Source organism: Rhopalosiphum padi, chromosome 1 (genome assembly GCF_020882245.1).
Source record: "Rhopalosiphum padi isolate XX-2018 chromosome 1, ASM2088224v1, whole genome shotgun sequence".
NCBI classification, from domain to species: domain Eukaryota; kingdom Metazoa; phylum Arthropoda; class Insecta; order Hemiptera; family Aphididae; genus Rhopalosiphum; species Rhopalosiphum padi.
In genome coordinates, this window is record NC_083597.1 from 84,186,065 (window position 1) to 84,211,544 (window position 25,480).

The following is a 25,480-nucleotide window of genomic DNA, read 5'->3' on the forward strand; positions in this document are numbered from 1 at the left end:
TTTCTATATTATATATTTATATACCATATAAATTATATGATGAGGTCACTATATTGGTGTATAAATTCATAAAGCCAGAACAATTTTAGCCATAAAAAAAATCAAATTCTATTGAATTATAGAAAACATAATATTACTCACATAATATTGACTATACATGGAATATAATATCTTACAACAGGATTGGTCTCTAGATAAAACTGTTTTGACACTGGAATTATGTAAATATTTTATACCGGCTAGCGTGCACGTAAATACAATTTCCCTAATATAATATAGTTATGTAGTAAGCTGTTTTGGCGCTACAGTGGACCTTATATATTAGCATATTATTATAAATAGTTGCTCTCTATAGAGTTTAAATCGCGTGTGTATTGTGAAACCGCATACGCATAACCAGATGTACAATATAAGGGTCGACCCAGCGCAATAAGGGGGTCGAACACGACTCGTTGCGTCTGGTCGTCGTAAAACGGGCGCGGGATCGAACCGAGGGAGGAGCCATGGACCGCAGTGTGACCCGCTACCAAAAGATCGACTAACGAATCAACAGCGATTTGCATTTAAAACGATTTCAGTTCACCGAGTATCTATAAGAACGGTTTCTGCACACGCGTAATCTCAATTTCAATTGGAAAAGTGTCAAAAATGTGCCGTTAGGTTAGGTTGGTGTCGTTGGAGGGAGACGAGATAAATTATCGTGTTTACTCGTGTCGTTATTATATTGTAACGATACGATTAAACATGCGTAGGTACCTACGTTGTGTAACGACTGTGGTCACACTGTCAAAGTTGTCGGTGGCGCATAGGGATCGCCGCCGTTCTCTGTGGCTAATGTGCCCGTGTCCCGCTTGTCGCCTACTGACTACTCACTCGTGACTCATTGCTGCGGCTGCCGGTTGCGCGCAATATGTGTGACCGGTTGGCCGCTCTAGACGGGCTCGTACCGCCCGCCGTGGTGGCCTGCAGGTCAACACCGTCGTCTCCGAACGCATATCGGGCCGTCGTTCAACTACAGCAACTGGAGAAGACCGCATCCGTGCCTGATCTGCAGCTGAAGAGGCCCCATCACGGCGACGGACCCACGACCGATCACCAAGTTGCCCCGGCGTCCTCTTGCCCAGACTCCAAATCGGACGGTTGTCTGACCGAGACCGGACGACGAGCGCCAGTTACAAGCTTGAGCGGCACTTTTCTCACGCCTCCCTGCAAGGTAAGCCGCGCCTTTATTTCGTAATAGGTATAATATTATTGATGACAGCAGTGGTATGAGTGGTATGACTATAAAAAACAAAATAGAATTTCTTTAAGGACGCCGTCATTATAATATAACACTTATAAAGTTATAAATTATAATTTACATTTACACCCTACAGTCTACAGTCAATACAATATGCTTTGCATAAATAGTGCAATAATTATTAATTAAAATTATTTTTAAATTTAAATGTATACAACTATTGTACCTATATGGATATTTTTGTGAAATTTGGAAAACTCGGTGCCCGCGGGTAATGACTATATAATAATAGTATAATATACTGTAAATGAAAAGTGTCATAATTATCTCCACAAAATTCCAGGGTATCATCACTCTCACCCCTCTCGGCTCTCACTCTTGTATAGGTCACTGCAGTTGGTTATTATATTCTAATATCCTGCCAACGATTTTCGTAGATTCTTTAACGTCTCACTTTCAGTTATATTGTATAAATTATAAATTATAATTATATTTAAACGTAAATAATTCCAACAGATATAATATTATTATGATTATATTACATATATGATATAATGCACTATTGACTATTGTAATTTCGTGGTTTGATTTTCAAGCACATAGAAAATACGCTGTTTTTTTAATGTTCAAACAATTTCATCTTTAACAGTTGTAAAATTCGATTAGTATAGTCTGGAAAGTTATCATGTTATAACCTAACTGTTTACTGTAAATATCTATGTACGTAATAGGTATAAATATATATATATATTGTATATGTTATATGTATACATATAATATATATGACATATGTACACACACACGCATAAAACGTGGGGAAAATGTTAATGTAAAATAAAAGTACAGTAATTATCAGATATTTAGAATTTTTTAGATATTTCGTGTTACAATCACTAAAAATTTGAACATTATTGGTGTAATTATTATTAATTATTATTTCTTAGAATAAACAGTAATAAACTTATTAGTTATTACTTATTAGGTATTACTATCACTAAAATCAGTAAAATTAAATATAAAGATAAATTGATTGTTTCTAAAACCACTAATAGGCACATTAATATTTATGATACATAAATTAACATTTTTATGTTTATAGATAAATTAAAATAAGTATATCTAACTATTACTAATTGTTCAAATTTACGTAATTGTATATAATTACATAGTATAGTGTTATTATATATAATACCTATTTTGAAAAAATATATGCAACAAACAAAAATATTACCACCTACTAATTTATTTTTGATATGCAAAAAAATGTACTCGCTGCTTTCAACAAAATTTCTATTCACATAGGTAGTAAAAAAAATTAATTATTTAAGTACTGATTTAAAGTTTTAATGTCACATCAGTTATTTACACCAACCCCTCTTAAGAACATATGCGTTGAATTACTTAGTAACTCAACTACAAATCAATGTTGTAAAACTCGATTATATAACATATTGAATATAATATCCATAAGTATCCGTGTTCAGTTTCTATCGAAAATCGTAAATCTATGATGTTTGTACAAACTGTATAAGGAGTATGAAATACTTAATAAACTAAAATGGCTACAACCTACAAATTTTAAAAGATTCATTCAAACATTAAATTTAAATAAGTAAGTCTAAAGCGTCTGTAATAGTGTTTGATATTTATCTGGATATTTAAAGTACAAATATATTTTAACTAATTCCTCATTTTTATCAAATAATAGATTGTGTTTATTCAATTATTTAGGATAATTTTACAAATGTAATAGGTACAGCTCTCAACTAGGAATATAACATTTCTATAGACTCTATACCTAATAATGTATAGTTAGGTATTTAATGTAGTCAGGGGCGTGCTCGCGTAGGGGGGGGATAATGGGGTTCAACCACCACATCATTATTTTTATTTTTAATTATAAAAGAAATAATGCATCTTTATAATGTACTGTCGAATTATTTTATCATAAAATTTCCCAATTCGTATTTTATCGTTAAATGCTTCCAACATCGAGTATGTTACAAGCTTTTTTACTCATCTGACTGTTAGACCAGACGTATAAACCATATATTGTATATTAGTAGGTAGGGTGGTTCGGATGACCTTAAAAACATTAAAAAATGACCTAAAAAAATTACAAATATTTGTTTTAAATTAATAAAAATGTATTTTATTTTTAAATTGCACTCTATTTTACTAAAAAATTCTATAAACATTTATTAAAGATTACAAATTACTCAAAATATGACATAAAAATGTCAAAAAATGTCCTTAAAAATAAAATAAAAAAAATTACAAACATAGTAGACGTAGACGAGCACTAACTGACATAATATTCACTACAACAGGACAACGACGACTGTAATCAGTGAGATATAATCGGTAGGTACTAATCTTAGTCCGTTGTAATTTTAAAGTTTTAAGTAAGTTATTGGAATAATGGTCGACGGGTAACTATAAGAAGTTAACTAATGTGAAATCAGTAAAAATGTGAGAAAATGACCTAAAAATATCAAAAAATGACTTAAAAAATAAATAAACACAAATAAATGCAAAAAAATACTAAATAAAAATTAGTTGTTCAGATTCATATGCTAATGAAACAGATTTGTGGCCAGGATCGAGAGAATCGTCTAAAAAGTTCCAAAAAAAATGCAACATGCATCAACTTCCGAGCCCTATAATATTAGTATACATATAGTACCTATATTAGCTATATAATATTTAAATCTAAAAATTGAATTTGTTGTTAACTAAAAAAAAAAAACAAACAAATGGTCAAGTTAGCTAAAAGTCAAGCTCCTTCAATTTTACTTGAACCCCCCCCCCCACCCCCACATACATTTTCTGAGCACAGCCCTGGATGTAGTTATAATTTTATGATGTACACAGTCAAATATCACTCGCGTGTATCAATTGACTTTATAAATTAATTAATTTAAACTGCATACTAAAGTTATAATGTAACTAAAAAAAACATTTTGTATAACTTTTCGAAGGAGGTGATAGCCCCAAATCTTATCCTGCATAGGCTGTATATAATATATATTATATACTACTGTGGTCTATGACGTGGATTAAATATCAGAATATCTCGTTTACATAATCATATTGTGTACAATTAATTATTATACATAATTACATAAATGTGCTTTACAATGTTTTATACGCACATTACGTATTATTTACCAAGTACCAAGGGATTTTTAAAAATTGTATACTATTGTGTTAACAGTTAGTATATATTTATATAGGTACTGCTTATTTAGAGTGTACTCCAACGTCTCCAACAACCAACGTCTTATACACACGTAAACACAATTTACAATACGTCATAATAAATTATATAAATATATTTAACGTTTATTCTCATACCTACATCGTATGCATACTAAGTACATATAGGTATCGATTTAAAATTATTTTTATTCGTCAATAACTTAGTTTAGTTAGTAATTACCTAATAACTACTAACATTTTAAATATATCATAGTTATTGGTTATCGTATGGCTATTGACATAGTTTCAGTTATATTTATTTAAACTTAAAATTTTTTTCGATATTATAGACATAATATTAATGATGTCGGCATTCAGCAATAACGTGAACATTCTCTTTACAGCCGTTCAAAATTGATTAGTTTTGGTAGAATGAATTATGTTTTACAATATGTTACGTTCTAGTATAATTGATAAATACGATAGATAAAGTTAATGGTTTGATGCTTTATTTTATTATATTGAACTATTTAATTTTCTTTTAATGAATCATTGAATATTGTAAAAGTATTTGAAAATATCATTAATTATTATATATGTGATATATTTTTATTTGTTATACTAGACACTAGTATAAAAGTATACAACCCTGGCTCTAACTAGTCTAACTTATAAGTGCACTTATATGATTGATAATAATAAAGCCCAAGCAAAAGCGTATGTATCGCATTTATACATTATGTGGTGTACTCACCATTTAATACAAGGAATGTAATCCTTCTGAGTATACCTATATTTTTTAATCGAAAATAAAGATAAACAATTTGAATATACGTATACTTAATATTAATTTAATAGTATGATTCAAAAAAATTCTGTATGGTTAATATGATTTATTATAATAATTATATTATATTATCATTATAATATTAGGACGTTAATAATGATTAGTTACATTTAAATAACTGCAAGTTTTTGTAACACTTTTATATATGTTAAATATTAGAACTATTAGTTAACAGAATTATATTATTTAATTTATATTTAACAAAAAAATATTATTATAATTATACCTTACTGAATATTTTTTTTTATATTAACAATGAATCCTTTGATCCCTAGAATATAAAATTAACAGAAAACTTGATATTTAATTTGAATAAATAATAAGCATATAATAAAAATATTTTGTGAACATTTGTAATTGGCCAATCAAATTCTAAAAAAGGATGTTTGAGTATATATATAATATAGTAATACACATAAAAGTTTCAAGACTCCACGAATTATATAGTTTTAAATTATTAAAAATAATTATTATTGATATTTTTAGTTTAAATATCTAATTAAAAAATTTTTAATTTAAAATGTCTATAAAAGACATTAATGTATATAATTCTATTATAACTCACTCAAAAAGTGTTAAAATATTTTGAAAATTTTATCACGTATAGAAATGGATATATAATTATATATTTATATGTAGTTATAATATAATATATAATTTAGATGATTATATAACTATTTGGTGAATATTTAAAGTATCTACGGTTATTCGTTTTTAATATTGCAACAAAATATCAAAAATCGTTTAAGAAGATTTAGTAGTTTACTGGCGAAGACCCAATGTTGCAAAGATTAAAATTGCAAATGCTCATAAAAAAATATACGATTTTTCGTTGAATTTTTTATTTGTTGTAGGTAGAAAAATGTATGAAGAATCTTTTATGACATTTTAAATCTGCAGTGATATAAATTAGTTGAACTTTTATGAATTTCTAACTACTAAAATACTAAATAATTTGATCATTTCCGAGATTTTATGAATTTCGTTAAAATTTTTCAAGCATTTTGACTTGGGATAATTTATTTATCGACATTTATAAAAGCAATGAAAAATTTTTAACGTCTATAAATATGTTGTTTATGTGTTTATACTTTATTATATATTTAATATACATAAACAATTGGTAAAAATATCAAGTACCAATCTAAACATCGTTATTTATGTATTATTTTTTATTTATTTTTTTTTATGATTTTTTCAAAAACTGGTTTTCCTTAAAAAAATTTAATTTTTTTTGTTCATTTTTCTCAAAATACATGGAATCTAAAACTATCTTTATGTGTCAACATTATTAATTGTCAGATTTCTTAGTAAATTATTAATTTTAAATTATGAAATTATGTATTACTTTAATTTTAAAAAGGTATTACTTTTGATTAACTCTTAATATTATTAGTACTTAATAGTCTACGTCCTGGCATTTTTCAATTTGTAAAATTATTTTAATATAAATACAGTGTAACAATATTACTATATAGTTACTACTATGTATGTTTTTGTTAATATTAATTAGATTTAAATTATATTGCCCTAAGTATTCTGGTTTTTGGACAGATGAGCTATAGTATATAGATAGCTCGGGAATTTCCTTACTATACACATAGGCAATAGCACATAGCATTGTATAGGAAATATTAGGTTTTAAATTTAAAATTTTAACATAGATCAATTTCATCGACAGTTTCCGAACATTATCGGAAATATAGTATAAATATATAATAAATATGTATAGCATACCTATCTTATAATACCACAGAATACCTATTTTTATAATTTATTCACAAATTGTGTAAGTAGTAAATTCAATACTTTTATATTTTTGTTGTTTATCTAAATATTTTATTAAAATATAAATTGTTTAAATAATTCATTATAATGCGCCTACTCACGATTTACAGTAAAACATTAAAATTCTAATCATTCTATTGAAAATATCTTTTACAATAAGTATGGCATTGACTTTTTGAATGATAATATAAATAAACCGAGTTAAGCATAAATATTTATCTGATTATTTATGTACCGTGTTTTCAGCTCAATATAATTATGACCGCAAATGATTTTATTAAACAGGAAATTTCAATAATTATGTTTTGTTTAGATTTAACCTATACCGGTATACGGTACATAAGAATTTTATATGTGAATAAAGTATAGTAATATAATTTGGTGTACTTATAATATAGTATATAATATATTATATAGACTTATAAATTTTAAGTTTTTAACATTTTAACTAGTGATACAATGAAACAATTCAAATTATTTAAAGGTTCTTTTTTATAAGATAAAATATCTGAATAATAAATTAAGCATATGCTTTTTTGTTAGTTTCTTATATTCATAATTCATATAATAATAATTTATAACTTATATAAGTGCTTACTAATAATAGCCATTTTTTAATATATATAGTTATACTATAATTCAAGCTTGAACTTAAAATATAGGTATGCATTTTAAAATAGTACCCAAATCGTGATAAATTATTATTATTACTTTGTATTACTGTGAGTACCTAATGATTAATGAATAGGTACAAATTTTTGTATTTAAAATTTAAATGAATTTCGTGCAATTTAAAACAAAAATAGCGGTCAAGTAGATAATCGTTCTTCTGTTCTATCTATACGAGTAGATACAATAAGTGTCGAGTATTTACCTCGTCAGTTGGTCATTGTTAGGGATGTGATTAATTTAATTTTAATGATAAATTATTAAATGCCATGAAGTAGAATTTTGTGTGAAGACAGTCTAACTTTTTGGTTACCCAGGTTATCGAACAATATTTTAAGAATAATCTTAAAATGTTAACAAAATGTTCGTATTGAAGATTCTGAGCGGAGCGATGTATTAATTTTACAATGATGTGTTTTTTTTCTGTAGCACATTAGATTTAGTTATTACATTAAAAGATTAAAAGTAAATAAATTCTCAGTACTTTTTTTATATGCTTTCGCAAAAATAAAAAATAAATGAATGAAATATGGAAATTTTTACAAAAATCCAATTTTTGACAAAATCAATTTTGGTTTTATTTTTGTGTTCCTTGAAAATGAATTACCGTAGATAGGTACTTGAAATGTTCACTAAATTTTTATTTAATCATTTTTTAATAATGATAAAATTATCGAAATATTTTAACTTTTTGAAAAGGCATGGATTTTCAATTTTTTTTCTTTAGAAATGTGGATTAAAAATTATTTACTGAGTAGAAGTGCTAGTATTGTAATACAAATCTACTCATAAGTTGTTTATTTCTGAATTAAAAAATATTGTAAATCTATTGTCACAATATTTTTTTATAGGCATTAGGTTATAACTTTGACAAAATTCGTCAAAATCTCATAAATTTACATATTATTTTGTAGTTAGAAATTCATGAAAATTGGGCCAATATTCTTCATAATTTAATACAAGATTTGATATAAGTTGTTTTTATATCTATATAAAATTATTAAAAATACATAAGCTCAACTTTTTTATGCTCATTTTAAATTTAAATTTTTACAAAATCACGAAAATTACAAGTATTTTGTAGTAGAATTTATAAAACCTTTATTTTTTATAGCTGATGTTTAAAAATATAATAATAATACGTTAAACAGATACAGAACATAATAATGTTCTAGTATTTCATGCTGTAACTAACAATTTTAACGATAAATAAAGATAATATATGTTTTGTTATAAATCAAAAACATTATTCGTGGGAACTTAAAACTTTTACCTATATTATATTTTATTACGCAATCAAATTTTTGATTAATTTAATAATTTAAGATGTTATCTGTTTATAGTTCATATTTTGTGAATTACAGTTTAGTTATCACTTATCACTTACTTACTGTTTTACAGTATTTACAGAAAAATGTTATTACATTTTGAGTTGTATTAGTTTTATAAAATATGGTATATAAATATATATAGTATTATTATACTTATTACTAACTAAATAATAATATAATAAATTCAATTCAATATTTTCGGTAAAGATTATACCAATATTCCGTAATACTAATATAGTAAAATAATCGACTTTAATAACTGTAACATAAAGTATATGTATGTCGTGAAATATACCTAAAGTGATAAACTATGTGTAAACACATCATTATAAAATCAATACAATATATACAATCATCGTTCTGCTCAGAATCTAAAATATACTGAGTATAGTTTAAATTAAATTATAAATTGACTAAATATAAAATATATAAGCTAAAACGAAACCTTTGAACGGCTTAAGCTACAGGGATTATATTATTAGATTATTATTATAGCTGCAGGTTTAGACAAAGGCATAAAAAACATGACAAGCACCAAATAAATGTCATAACAAAATTATCTTATTTAAAATAATTATAATGCTTTCCGGTATAATGTTCGTATAATAGATTTGATATTTAAAAAGTATGTTACCTATTGTATTTCTTTTTCAAATAATATTTATGGATTTTGATTCAATTGTGTAATTGTTTAATTAATTTTATGCAGCAATTAATTTAAAAATCCAATACTAAAATATTAAAATTATAATTTTTATAATAATATTTTATAATTATTTGTAAAATGGCTAGAAATAATTTTTTTATACATGTATAATATATATATATATATATATATATATATATATATATATATTATACATGTATATATATATATATGAATCCTTATTTGTACGTGATTAAGTGATTTATACAATAATTGTTTATTAAAATGAGATTGTAATGATTTGCAATTACTTGTTATTCTATTTATGTATACATATAAGCTACAGTAAACAATATTTTAAAAAGAAAATGATTTTGACGGAAATGATGACCAAATTATTTTAATGTTAGAAGGAAACGAACATAATTTTCTTGACGAGTACACTTCGATTAATAATTGCGTTGTTACTATTGTTATTATTCATTAAGATTTCTATTGTAATTATAAATATACTAATATTATTTACAAATAATAAGCTTATTATAATATAGCTTAGTTCTTAGTATTAGTGTTATATTTCATTTTTAATAAGTATTTTTTAAAGCGATTAATACAATAATATGGACTTTTTATTTAAGTTTGTATTTAACATTATTTAGTCTATTTGACCCTTTGCAACTGAGGGTTTATGTTTTTTTTTATTATTTATAATATATGAAATAGATTTTAAAATTTTGAAATATACAATGATCATAATCAGAATAGCTCAATTTAAAATCAAACTTAATTTAATCTTTAAAATAATAATTAATAAAGTATATTATTAGGTATAGTTTCAACTAAATATTTTTTAACATATTTTATAATTCCACCAATTTGTAATTTTTTAATATTAATAAAAATATTATAACTAATATCGTTTATAATATATATTTTTTATAGCTTTTTATTTATAATCTGTTTTAGTTATTAGGTGTCTAATTATATTTATATTAATTATGTATTATAGGTATGATGTAAAAATTAATTTAATTATGCCTATAAGTACTAATTATATAACTATTGCCTCAAACCAATATATCCAGTTTAATATATTATAATAAAAATACCTATTTCTATTATTATTTATTGTTGTATATAATGATATGTATGTTTTTTGTGTGGTGGCTATGTCACCCTTAAGAGCAGTAAAAATAATTAATTTATATCAACCTACTACAATATTAAAAGTAAAATAATTTATTTTATTAGATATTTAGATATATTAACAAAAAAAACGTAATCACTTGGTGATATAGACTGATAGCCCGTTTCCGCTCAAAATCGTTTTTTGTATACAATGTTATATTATCATTGAATTATAATTTAAGAGACCTATAATCCATCCTTCAATTTATGTACCTACAGCAGAACGGTATTCACTTACCTCTTCTTTTTTTCAAATAACTGTAAACTTAAAATTATTATATCATCATTCATCACACATTTTATAATCTTGTACATTGTATTTTGTAATATAATTCAAAACTTTTGATTTAATTTTTTTATGAAATTTTTATTTTTAAAGTAAAACGCTTTAGAAAATGTTATGCACAATTTAAAAAGCATTTTGTTTTCCTAAAGCATTAAATAAATAACTTAAAAAAATAATTAAAAAAAAAATATTCATTGTTTATAGTTAATGTGTTATTTAATTTGTCAAAATAGCGTTAATTTATTGTTTTATGCGGGTTGAACATATATGTTTAAGAAAACTTCATTCCCATTTCCCATGTATATATTATGTTGATTTCGTCTTAACAAATATACAACATGGACAATTTGTTTTCAGCGATTCTAATTTGTAGAAACCTTTAATATTAGTGTGAAAAATTACCTATCATAAAATTTAAAGGTACCTCTGTACGAACGTTATTTATGTTTTCTTATGGGGTTCTTACAATATTTCAATTTTTTTAATTATAATATTTCACATACTCATTATTTGCTTAAAAATTAATTAAGTCATTAATCGACCCTTTAATGTATAGAGCGCAACTGGTTTATATCGATTATCGACCCTATAATGGTTAAGGCGCAATTGGTAAACTTGCCGTACGCCCCTATAATATAGACTAGATTCGTATAGGTTTGCCTTTTTATCGAATGACATAAACGACTTCAAAGTTCAAAGCCTGATATAAAATAATTATTTACAATTCTCTTTTATAAAATAATTATTACAGTAAAAAGAGTATAATAAAACGATTTTGGAAATAAAATTAAATGTATTATCTTTAGTTGCGACGTGAGTCACGTGACGTTATGTGCATACCTATATCGAACAAACGATTTTCTTCATTATTCATCTCTAAATTTTAATAATAGTAAACCAATAGGCAATAGTCATTTTATCCTGTGGGCAGAAGAGAGTAATGACATAACACTTAGAGTCTCAATTATTATGAATTTCGTATGTACAGTATTATTTTCGTCCAAAATTAACGTAATCTTGACACACAGCTTGAACGAATTTACGCTAGAGGTACTGACGTACTGTCGAGTTTGGCGTCGCTCGGCAGTAAGCGCGGAACGGCGTGGGTATTCGGCGAAAAGGGATGACTGACACACATAATGGTATAATATTTTATACACAAATGCAAGCGTGGGAGGGCGGTCCGCGTTCCCTGGGCACACCACTCGTCGTCCCTTTCAAGGTCGCCCCCACCGAATGGTCTCCCGCCGTCGCGGAACGCTCAACAACGACGCACGGATATCGTCGCAGTTTCCCGCAAACGGTCGGCAGATGGCACAGTGATCGTTCAGGTTTCGTGTCGTTTGGTCGCGTGTTGCCGTCCGGCTGCTCTCCGTACTCTGTTCAGTGTCAGTCGTCGATCTTCGTACACTTCCTATTTGTGTAAGTGTGTTACGTCCGCCGACGTGCCGCATTTGACTAGTCACCAAGACCTTTGCTCCACCTACGTTCTCGTCTCATAATATTTCAACGCCGCCAGTTCTTGCACTCACCTACCCCTTGAGCCAGGAGAAAACTTCGACGAATGTAACCCCCCCGGACCAACCACTGACGTGATATTATTGTTATTGTTGTTATTATCTACGGATCAGTGTACAGAAACCGGTTTACACTCGTTTAAAATAACAGAAATTCCACGACATACACCGCTTGCTACACTTGGGGGAGCAGGTGTAATCACAATTCGTGAGTAAATATTATACATGTATATTGTATACGTCTATATACTAAATTAATTTCACGATATACCTTGTAGACTTATCGTATGTTAAATATGTTGTCAAGTATCTATTATTGTTACTATGAGACAAGTAGAGACCATGAAAAAAGATTTTGAAAATTGTTTAGACGACACTGTTTTGATGTCTTGTAGATTATGATATTGCACACGGACGAATAAATAGTAAATACAATACCATATCCGTCTGTTTGATCTTCAAACATGCACCGCGCGGAAACGAGTGATTTTAAAATCCGCATGTCCTTATGTGGGATTACGTAATCGATGTGATAATGAAAATAATCATTGTAGTGTCTTAAAATACATTTTTTTTCTAATCTAAATTCCTTGAATTCCATATGTCCATAGTTCTGCTGTATAGTAATTATTTATTTATTTTATCTCAAACGTGCGGATTATTGTTTGTCGTCTTATAGTCGTGATGTCGTGTACCTCTACCCACACGTATTAATGTTACATTAGAATACTTCAAAATGTATATTATTTAATTGTTTATAATCGAAATGACTAATGGATGTTAATTGTTTTTACGGCGTTGGCGGTTCATGGTGACAAGGTTGGTGGTAAATGGTAATAATATATAAAAGGTACCTAATGGATCTTTTTTTCCTGCTTGGTATAAAATAACTAGCATGCTTTCCTATTTTTATTGTTTGAAATTTATATAACACATTTTTAAATATTAAAATATATAGAAATAGGTATCAACCTTTTAATTTTCGACCTTTTAGAAAATTATTTGTTTCTTCGACGTATTTTCTTGTAACAGTACGTCCAGTACCTACAACCTACACTAATTTATTGCAGACACAATTATGTGCCCTTTACTCTATATACTATATAATATTATGTAGACTTCTTACACTACGATAACCTTTTTTTAATTGACCGACGATAATCATTTTTTCCACCAATAATTCGTTATAGTATACGAAAATTTTCTATCGTTTCAATGCATGTAAGATTCAAATACACATTGTTGTTTGTTGTATAAAATAGTTAGGGAGTATATTATTATGTCGCAGTGATCGTTTGAATACATTTTTTTATATCTCGGATATCAATGCATTTTATCTTCTAGTCACTAGAACAATTATTATGTATCATAATATATTATACTGCAATAGTTTGTTTGTTTTAATACGGTTCAAGTGATGTTTACTTATGTTGAAAACATGTGGGTGTAACTTCGATAATACGGAGCAACCTTGAAAAACTTATAAAATTGCATCGTAATAATAATTATGGGAAACACATTTCAAAACGTTTTGCTATAGGAGTAAGTGAGTAACTCACGCGGGACCAGTGTACCAGCTAAATTATTTTAACTGTCAACACTCAAAATTCAATTTAAATTTATGTTTTTTATTATTAAATTAATTATAATTCATTAGGTATTATAACTTAATATTGTATTTATATTTATAACGTATTAGGTTTACGACTACAGTACGTTTTTTTTAATGTTTATAATATCTAGTATCTACGTCATTCCATAAAGCTATATCATTCATATTATGTAAAAGTAAAACTATTAATAATAATTTTTATTTGGGTATTCTTTAATATAATATATTAATATCAAATGTATATTTGAAACACTGATGTCAAAAATATTAGTTTCTATTTTTTAATTTCTATTTCAGTTTTAACAATTTTTAATTCAATTTTAGATATTGACACAAAAAAAAATACATAAGTATATAAGTAAAAGTATCTGATAAAACGTGTTTTTTAAATTTAATTAAGTAGGTGTCTACACTATACAGTATACACCATGTAGTAGATACTCTATAATTTTGATTTTAGAAATCTGAGTTAATAACTATTAACTTTAATTTGTATTCAATATAGATTTTATGTTATTAGTTTATTATATTTTGTCACTTTGTTGAATCTGTGAATGTATGATGTATCTGAAAATTCTATTTTTTAGGTACTACAAATTCTAAATTATTTTGATAAGACAAGTATTTAAGTTCACATAATATGTAATATTATCTTTATGACTATATAATTATTTATTATATCTTTTCAAATAAATTTGTCATATCGTTAAATATTGTTTATCTATAAAGAATGGTAAGCTAAACTATTTAAGTTCATCATTTTTAAAATTAAATTTTTTATTGTGTTATAAATTGGATAGAACCAATTTTGATATTATTTTAAATTAAACACATTTTTAATATTCTTTCAATATATAGATATTTAATCAATTGTATATTAATATGTGTTGGTGTGTGAAAAACAAAATTGACCGTTGAGCATTGAAAGCTTTCTGTGCTTTTTAGTATTTTTTTGTTCTATACATTTATTTTGTATATTATAATGTTATATAATTTCTAAATTTGTCAACATGAAACATCGAAAAAAAAATGAAGTTAATTGAACGTACAATATGTGTTATGAAAAAGGTGTTGCTTATAGTCATCGTACCGCAATCGTATTCTACCCAAATAATTATGGTTGTATACTTGTATATTAGTCGTGTTATATAATATTTTTAAACATCCAAGACAAAATTAGTGTCATCTGTTTAAAAGAACATTGCAAGCGAGATTGCAAGTGATTATGTATGTACATACGATTGTTATCTAATCTTCGTGAGTAGTAAATAATTCGCTGCATATGCACGAATATAGCTATTATATTATTATTATAATTTGAATATCCGGTTTTTACCCCTTCTGCATTACTGTTACTTTTGTTATTAAACTTATCACTACAGGCAACGGATGTTATGGTTTTTTCCCCTTCATCACGTGTGATTTTGTTTAGAACTAGATACGTAAAAAAAAAACTGTAATCTGTAGTGAAACGAGTTTCAGACAATAAAAAGTGTTAAAGTCTTGCATATATGGAGTTTGCCCCTCTTCTATTTTCTTTATTCATTATTTATAATTTAATCATTTGCCCTGCCTGAATGGTACCGCATTCAAACCCGGATGGACCGGTACTATCAAATAACGTTCAACTGACAACTGACAACTTTCAAATTTTTAATTTTTTTATTTGACTATTATTTTATATTACATTATCTCTAACATTACTTAATCACTATCACATAACCTAATATTTACAATAATACATTAAATTAAATTTAATAATGCTATTTGCTAGTATAAAATTATATATATTTTTATTATATTACTTAAATGGCTATACATGTAATGTGTATTTAACGCCCAAGTTTTATTAACATTTGTTTTCCTATACTCAATTTTAAACACATGTGTTAAATCACCTGTTACAATAATTTATACCAAATATATTGATGAATATTTTCAGTTTGTTATTATCACTTAAAAACATTTTCCAAATTGTATACAAGCGCTTATGAATAATATACATTTACATTAACTTTCGGAGGGGACAATTTATTAGCGAGTAGTGGCACTTTAGAATTTATTTTTAATATTTATGAGAAAAAATAGCTATTTAATATTTAGTAGCAAAACAAAAACCATATTTTAGTATAAATTTATTTTCGTGATTAAAATTTGTTATTTGTTAATTAAATTGATATATAATTACACTCTTCTAATTAAACCATTTTTACAAAACATTTTTTTGTTATAAACTAAAAAATTATTTAATATAGGCAATATAGCTGAATTGAATAATTGAATATTTTTAATATTATAATTTATTTATTACTTTATATTATTTAAAACATAGGTCTGTAAGTAAATAAATGACAATCCCATACAAAATAATGAGCATTAATATTATGAGTTTACGAGTTATATTCTCATAAGAATTGATAAGCAGATAATAAAATTATCTCATTATAAACATTAAAATGATAAAATTTCCAACTAATACACAATTTATGGGTTTATGTTATTATTGTTATTTAATTTACAGTTTTAAATTGATCTGAATAATTAGTCAAATATCAATAAAAAATAATAATATTATAATTGTTTTTTTCTTTAGAAAGCAATTATTATCTGCAGTAAGCGCCTTTGAAAGATTATAATATATATGTAGTCGTCAATAACGCTTATAGTTTATAAAATTTATATATATTTTTTAAGGAAGTAATACTATTTGCCAATGTTATGGCATTGGTCACATTCATAGTCTAGTAGACTTCAATCAGTAACAGCAGACAATTTTAAAATACATAAAATAGATTCTATTATATTTTAAAGGACTCGATTCTAACTAAAGTATACCTAAAGTATCATAACCCATGCCAAGAAATGTCCATTCCCTGTTCTCTAAGATATCATTAATCTCCATAATAAAAGATTTTAATATATTCGTAAATCCTCTGATAAATTCTGATTACATTCCTTGATATTTCACCCTCGCGAAAAAATAAATAATTAATTCAGTAGACAAGTAAACCACACACATTTATTTTTATCGTGATATTTATAAACTTAACGCAAAAATACTAATCGTTAAAAGTAATTTGTAGACTATATTATTTGATCAACTAAAATAAAAAAATCTATTAGTTATTTTTACTTAAATATTTGTATGTCTTTAATAAAATTATAAATCACGTTTCGTAATTTATGATTTCAAAAATCAACTATTACTATCTTAATTTTAATGAATTTAGTTCATAAATATATATCATAAATTTATAAGTCACATCACTCATTAAGTCCTAAGTCATATTCATCAGTTAAGCTAGGAAATTATTTTTAAAATTTTACATATTTGTATATGGATTTTGAGAAATCTCTGAGAAAATTGTTGTTTAATACTTACATAAAACTACAGTTTATCAAAATCTAATATGGATCTAAAAATCATATTCTTTTGAAAATCCAATGATATTTTAAGACGTCATAAAATATTATTCTAAATAACTCATCTCAACTACTAATCAAAATGCTTTATTATGAAAAAAAAAATTAAAAACTGATTATTTTAAATTATAAATTTATAATTACTAAAACTATCGAAGATATTATAATACAGAAGGTGCTGTTATTGAACAGTCACCCATTATCTGCATCGTGCCTGTTACGTTATTGGGAAATACTGAAATCATTAGACATTAATCAACTAAGATGAAGCATAGTTCACTTGTAGAAGTAGCTTGAATTCAACATAAAAAAAAAATCACGTGACAATAATATAATGTATCTACTAATATGAACAATTTATTACCAAAATAATTAATGAACATAAACATTTTTTATATGATAATTATATCGACATATCGTCTAGTATCCAAAACCACGGAGATTAAAATTAATTAATGTATCATTTAAAAATAAAAATAGTTAATGTTTATTTTTATAATGTTTTTTATTATATGGATGGTTGCTACTGAAATACCAAACTAAATTATTATATGAAAACAGAATTATTATAATAATCAATTTTAGTTAAACTAATAAATTTAAATTATAACTCAACATTTTTTAGAAACGCCAACATTTTATGAATATAATTAATACATTTTGGGTATATTTAAGTCTAAAACAAATGAGTTTTTAATGAATATTTTTTTTTCAGGCAGATAACAAAAGTCTCGATGGGCAAAAACATCAACATCAATTAAATAGTAAGTAAACACAAACTATACCTATAATTATTAATTCATAAGTAAAAATTAAAAAAACGATAAATTTTCTAAGTAAAAGTAATTATTATAGTTGAATAAAAAAAATTAGAAAACCGCTGTGTGTTACATAGAATTTACTTTGTTATTATTCAATGATTGTCGCACTAATTGATTTGTCAAATTTAAAATAAATGATAATCTATTCATACAAGTATCGATTCTGAACAAAGGGGTTTGGTGAAGTTTAACAATTTTATTTATTTGTAACAACAAAATTATTTGCCAACTGTTATGCTTTTGATGATTATTTTTTTTTTATTCAAACATTTAAGAAACAATAAATATTATGACTATGTATTTTGATATTGTTTACTTGCTGTGAAAATAACTTATGATTACAATTAATCAAGCTGTCTGATTTAGAATATTGAAAACAGAAACTTTCATCATGATATAAAAAGACATCATTGTAAAACTCTAATCCATTCATCGCGTCGTTCAGAATCTAAAATTTCAGTAATTTAAATTTGTTTAGAAAAATGTTAACATAAATTATTGGTATGTAGAAAAATACAGTGCTATATATTATGTAAAGGCTAGATAATTTTGGGCAGAAGAGGAAAAAATGGATTTATTTAATTAGGATTTATCAAATATTCAATATTGTCGTTCGGAGTCTGACTGGCATATTATAATCTTTTATTTTTTATTTATATTTTTTTTAATACCACTTAACATGGATTTTTCTTCAAATAAAAATTTTGATAAGTATAAGTATGTAAAATATTGATAGGATAAATAGATTACGAAATTGTGTAACACTTCTAATTCATACCTATACTGTTTTGATGTGTGTAAAATTGCGACAATTTATTACAGACTTATTTTGTAATTATAAATTATCGAAAAGCAAATAAATAGTACAAATAAAATATATTTCTTTGTATTTATTGGATACAATAACTAACAAGTTATTGAATCGATAAATAAAAACATTTTATTATTAAATTCTGTTATAAACTATAACCTACCTATAGAAATAATTTATAATGGATATTACTTACTAGGTGTGACGGAATTGTGTTATTAAGCACTTCCTACTTACTTTATACTATTCTATATAGTGTATTAAGTTACAATCGCATATAAAGATTATATATTTTCACAGACGTTCTACGTCCATATTTTATATTTTATTGAATGTAATTATTTAAATTATTTAGTTCATTTTAGTTATAGTTATGACTTATCAATAATGGTAATATATTTATAAATTACCATACCCGAATTTTTATTGATTATGACTAGAGATGAGAAGTTGTAAGATTTATTGTTTTATGAGAGAAATTGTGTCAAAAATAATTACAAATTTTCTAAAAATGCATTTATTTGCACAAACGGGTTTCAAAAAATACAAAATTATGGAAAAAAAACTACTAACTGAATTCATTAGATTATAGAACAAATTTTTAGCTTAGCTATAAATAGAAGACATTGAAAACAATATACAATTTCTACAATTTCTCATCCCTAATTATGACGGTTCAGCTATTTAAAGAATTGTTTGAGACTGAAAATAGTAATTATTAATAGTTACCTCTTACCTACACTTACAATGTGTAGTAAATAGTAGTTATACGTCTAATCCAAGTAATCCGACTAATCTTAAAGTTAGTTATATTTATAATATGCTTAAGTGTTCACACACTATTATAAACACAAATGTCTACACTTTATGATATAATTAAGTTACTAACTTTAGTATAGATTTTAATACATAGCAGTAGTAAACTGATATTTTTCAAAACATATTATAATTTATGACACTACCACTAAAAAAACTATATAATGAGATTATTGATTAATTTTTATTTCGTTTCAATTTTATCTCAGAGTATGTTTAATTTTGTTTTTACAAGTATAATTAGTCGTCGACTTGGTTGTAAATTATTTTTATATAATATAATACTATAGTAATATAATATTCCTATATCTAATAGATCCCTATAATATTGCTATTTTATACTAAAATAATAGTTCTTAACACAATTTGTATTGTACTTAACAAACCGTTTAAACATTTTTTCGTAATCCATATTTTTTTTTATAAATAATATGATTGGAGTATGTAAGTCTATATCTAATGGCAACTATTGCCGAGGGTTATTTTAAATTAAGATACATTAAAATTTAAAACATAATTTTTGTTTTATGATTCATATGACATGAGTTCATTCTAAATTATTCCCCTATACATAATTGATATACAAAAAATAATGTCTAAAATATATTAAAATGGCATTAATACGTTTTTTGTAGTTTCTATCATTATTTAAAATAAAGTTTCATAAAGTTACAGTTTCGGCACAAAAAGGCGAATAATTTTGATAAAAGGTACATATATCTAGCGACAAAATCATGAACTTCAGATGAAAATATTATTATTGTGTGGAGTGAACTACCCACTTAATGTTATCACAACAATAACATTTTGATACTAGTGGTCCTATTGGTCTTGTTAGCTCTTAGGTAAAAAAAAATACTACTTTGTAGAACTTTTTTCGGGAATATTTTACAAATAAGTATAGATTTCTATGTATAATACTTTTTGAAATGTATCATGTACAATGTACTAATTTTGTACCCAAACTAAATTTTAATCAATTTTAGGGGTAGTTTCACTTAAAAATTTTTTTTAAATATATTTTCCCATCATAATCCTAATGTTTTTTAAAATAATTATATTTTTTCGGTAAAAATATTAAGTCATGCATGAAAGGGGTTAATGACACTACTTATTATTTCTAAGATATTTATTATTTATAAACAAAAAGACATTGATAATACATTTATATATATAAAGCTGCAACAGAACAATAAAAACCTTCACAAAAACTCAAATCCGTTTATTTGTTTAAATGGTTATTAGTTTATTATATAAAATAATCGTGATCTAAGTGAAAGACTTTCCAATCGACGTTTTTATATACAAACGTCAAACATACAAAACAAACGTGAGTTATGCATAAAGTCTACTCCGTTTGCTCGCCGGGGTGAATTAATGCGTTTCAGAATTTCTAGTACATTTTTTTTCTGTTAATATACAATGAGTAGTCTCTTTTTGTTCATTAATACAATTTAATAGATGAATGGGATCATTATAATATTATAATATATTATACAGTGTGCCAATCGATTTAGTTTCCGGTTCTCTATGTAATTCATCGGTAAACGAAACCCATTTGTTGCGCCGATTTATTTCGATATGCATATATATATATATATATATATTATTTAAAGTATATAGTATATGTACCATTTATACATAGAATAGACGTGCCTAACAATGAAAAATCTAAAATTTATACAATAATGTAAACACGTTATCTTTGACACTCGGACGGCGATTGTAGGTCACTCGGACGATCGTGACCGACTTGTGTCCGTGCCACTATAATAATATTGTACCAGCAGCGTACACAATCGAACAAACGTTTATTTCATAAAAAAAAAAGATACCGCCGCGCCGCCCGGCATGTTGTGTTGCGTATCGTAGTAAGTGATTGCGGCTTATTATTAATATAATATAGTGCCATCGCAAATTGAATATCAACACGTGAGAATTGCACGTACGCGTTTGAAACAATGACCGAGACGAATGATCCGATCGATTGAAATGACGAGCATACAGTATATTCGTGAGAAAACTTCCTGTATGGTATTTTGTGTTCGAAAGCCGAAAGGTATATACTAACACGTAGCTATTAATTGGATTTCAGAAGAACGGATTTCTTGACCTCACGCGTTCTGACCCATAGGTCGTTCCAACTGTTCCAAGGTTAAGGGATGTCAACTATAATGGCGATTATTACACGTATTCACTTTTGCAGAAGACTTGCTTTCTACTATATTATATTATATTAAGGGGCCACCACACCAACATTTTTGTTTTCTATGTTTATTTCCTACATTATATATAGGAACAAATTTATTCCGTATTTCCACGATGACGACTCTCTGGTTCAGATTACGGTAAAGGCATCAGCTATTATATATTTTATAAAGAAGAATATTCCCTGCGTATTGACCGGATATATTTTTAATATTTAGATTTTTAATAAATATAAGCATGTTTTAATTTAAAATAATTTTGATTATTGTTTTAATAACTTAATCAAAAATGTAAATATTGAAAATCTATCGGGTCAATGCACAAGAAATATTCTTCTTTAAAAAATATATAATTCGCCCTAAATAATATAATACAAAACGTATATAATATCGACTATCAAACAATAATATTAAAAATAATAATAACATAATAACAATTACTATTTTCCCTGCATATTTTCGTATACTATATTACTATACAGTTTTATAGCTACCTTAGCTCACATATACAACATTACCAGAATTTCACCGGACACATTATGATACAGAAAATTACCCTTTAAAGTGCAACCTTTTTCAAACAGACAGAAATTGTTAGTTTTTTGGTAAAGCTTATATATTTATAAAATTCATATCAGGGATTTATTTAATCATTATTATTTTTAATTATATGGAATAATATGTTATGATTTATTTTTTGATTCTTTGATTTGATATATTATTATGTGTTTTTATGTATATACACGTTATTTCATCATCATTTATACACCCATATATTTATATATGGATGTATCTATATAATTTTATTCTAAAGGTTAGATTTGAAAAGATGATAATAATAATAGACGCTTATGCGACTGGCGTATTTTATAAGTGCAAAGGTTCGAATTTTATTTGATATATTAAATTTAAACATATTTAAAATTAATAGGTAATTAATAATTAAATATACCTACTATATACTTACATTTTTTAAAGATAAATGTAAGACTGAAAAAAAGTTATATTTGGAACATGTGATAAATCGATATTAATAATATAATACGCATGATACCACTACTATTTCAGCATTTTATTAGTATACGCTTAATATAAAAAAAAATTTTAATTTCCGAATTTTTTAAGAAATATTCAAATAAAAAATAATCAATAATTATGTGTATAACACCTTTTAATAATTACTTTAATGACTTAAATAACTGTTACCTGTAATACCATATTATAATTTCCACTCGAGTTGCAGAAGTATTTATTTATACTTTTATTTTTGAAAGAGGAGTGGCCGCATAGTTTAAACCGTTATTACTTTTTCGTGTCGCGGCCCATCCATATAAATTTCAGACATTTCATCTTAGCCTAGAAAACCGAAAATCTTGTAGATTATTTAGTATTTGTCTCTTATTTTATTTTACACACACACACATACACATAATGACCTTGGTATAAGTATAGACATATATGTAATAAACATATTATAGACAATGCCCATATATTATTGTGTTTATGTGTAGTAGTACGTGTTTTGTATATTGTATATTTTGTGCTATCCCGATAAGAATGCTGCAAAGTATTTCCACCATTTCCTAAAGTGACAGTCTTACGTATATATTTAGATCAATCAAACAGCAACAAGTAGTGCACAATGAAACCGATGAAGGTATCAACCTATACTATGATTGTTTTTACAATAAATCTTCAGAATGACATAAATGTGTTTGTGCTACTTAAAACTTAAATCTTTTAGTGACTATAGAAAGAAAAATGTGTCATACTGTCACTGTCATATATTATTGCTATCAAAACACAACTCAAATACCGTTTGAAAACGTGCTTTGTTAATTAATATAATATAGACTATATATATATATATTATATATAGTACATATTAAAGTTATATTTTACAAAAAAATAAACATTATTACTGTTTTATTGTTGCTTATATTAAAATTGATTATTATACAGAGTGTATCAAAAGTCTTCATCCGATTACAAATGTAGCTCGGCAAACGTTAGCCACTAGTAAACGACCAATATACTAATGAAAAGTTAGAAAACCAAGTTTATTTTAAGTTATCTTTCGATTAGTATATAGGTAATTTACCTGCGGCTAACGATTGCCGAACTATATAAATTTGTAATCGGATGAAGACTTTTGAAACACTCTGTACTAAACTTTGGCCAATTTAAATTTGCTTCAATTTAAATCTTAAAACTTTATAAAAAGTCTCATGTCCGCAGACTTATCCGCGTGTTTTTGAAGTTGTGTCACTGGTCAGAACCCTCATTGTGCGCTGTGTTATGATCCTATATTATTCGAGTACAACATATTTACTTATTATTTCGTAATATTGAATACATATTTATATTTTTTATTTGCAATTATTCACTAACAGCCAAACACTTAAACACATTCTAACTGAATGTAAGAACTGTGAACCACAACATCTCAAGTATTATTATCTATCCCATCATTTAATTTAAAATCTAAACACTAGTATCACCATAGACGGAGATTGGAGGCTAAGCCCCCAACAATTATTGAATATTTTTCAAATTATTAAATACCTATATTTTGCAACAATATTAGTCTCAGACTAATGTAAGAATCTACCTCCCAATTAAATTTCTTGTAACTAATGACCCCAGTTGCCGAGGCAGTTATTATTATTATAAAAAAAAATATATATTAAAGATTATATTTAATTTAATTAAATAAGTTAATTTTTAACTTCTGTAGATTATTGTATTATATTTATTGTTGTTATTCTTTGTAAATGCAAATAGATTATTTTAATAATTAATTTCGCACAACAAATAGTTTTCTTGGTAGTAATCATAATATTTATATGTATATATATATATACCAATTAATATCCTTTAGAAATTTTGACAAGACTGGATCAAGGATCCTCTGTGAAACGTTATTTATATTTTTCTTTCACGCCTTCCTACTTCAGTATAAACCCTTTGAACATAAAACAAAATGTCTCCTCTCAACATAGCATGATGTAAAATGTTATGTTATTAATATTTAATAAACTATTCCGTTTAAAACAATCGAAACCCATGGATCATTA

The 25,480-nt window shown here is 25.7% G+C and overlaps 1 protein-coding gene across 1 annotated transcript in view; it reads left to right on the plus strand.

Moving 5' to 3' along the window:
- The first annotated feature begins 761 nt into the window (after nt 1–761).
- Nucleotides 762–25,480, plus strand: part of LOC132931979 (uncharacterized) — a 30,163-nt gene continuing 5,444 nt past the window's right edge. Inside the window, exons 1-2 of the mRNA XM_060998130.1 lie at nt 762–1,213; nt 18,464–18,512. Of these exons, the coding sequence (XP_060854113.1) occupies nt 911–1,213; nt 18,464–18,512 (352 nt within the window). The 5' untranslated portion in view covers nt 762–910. The remainder of the gene's footprint in view (nt 1,214–18,463; nt 18,513–25,480) is intronic.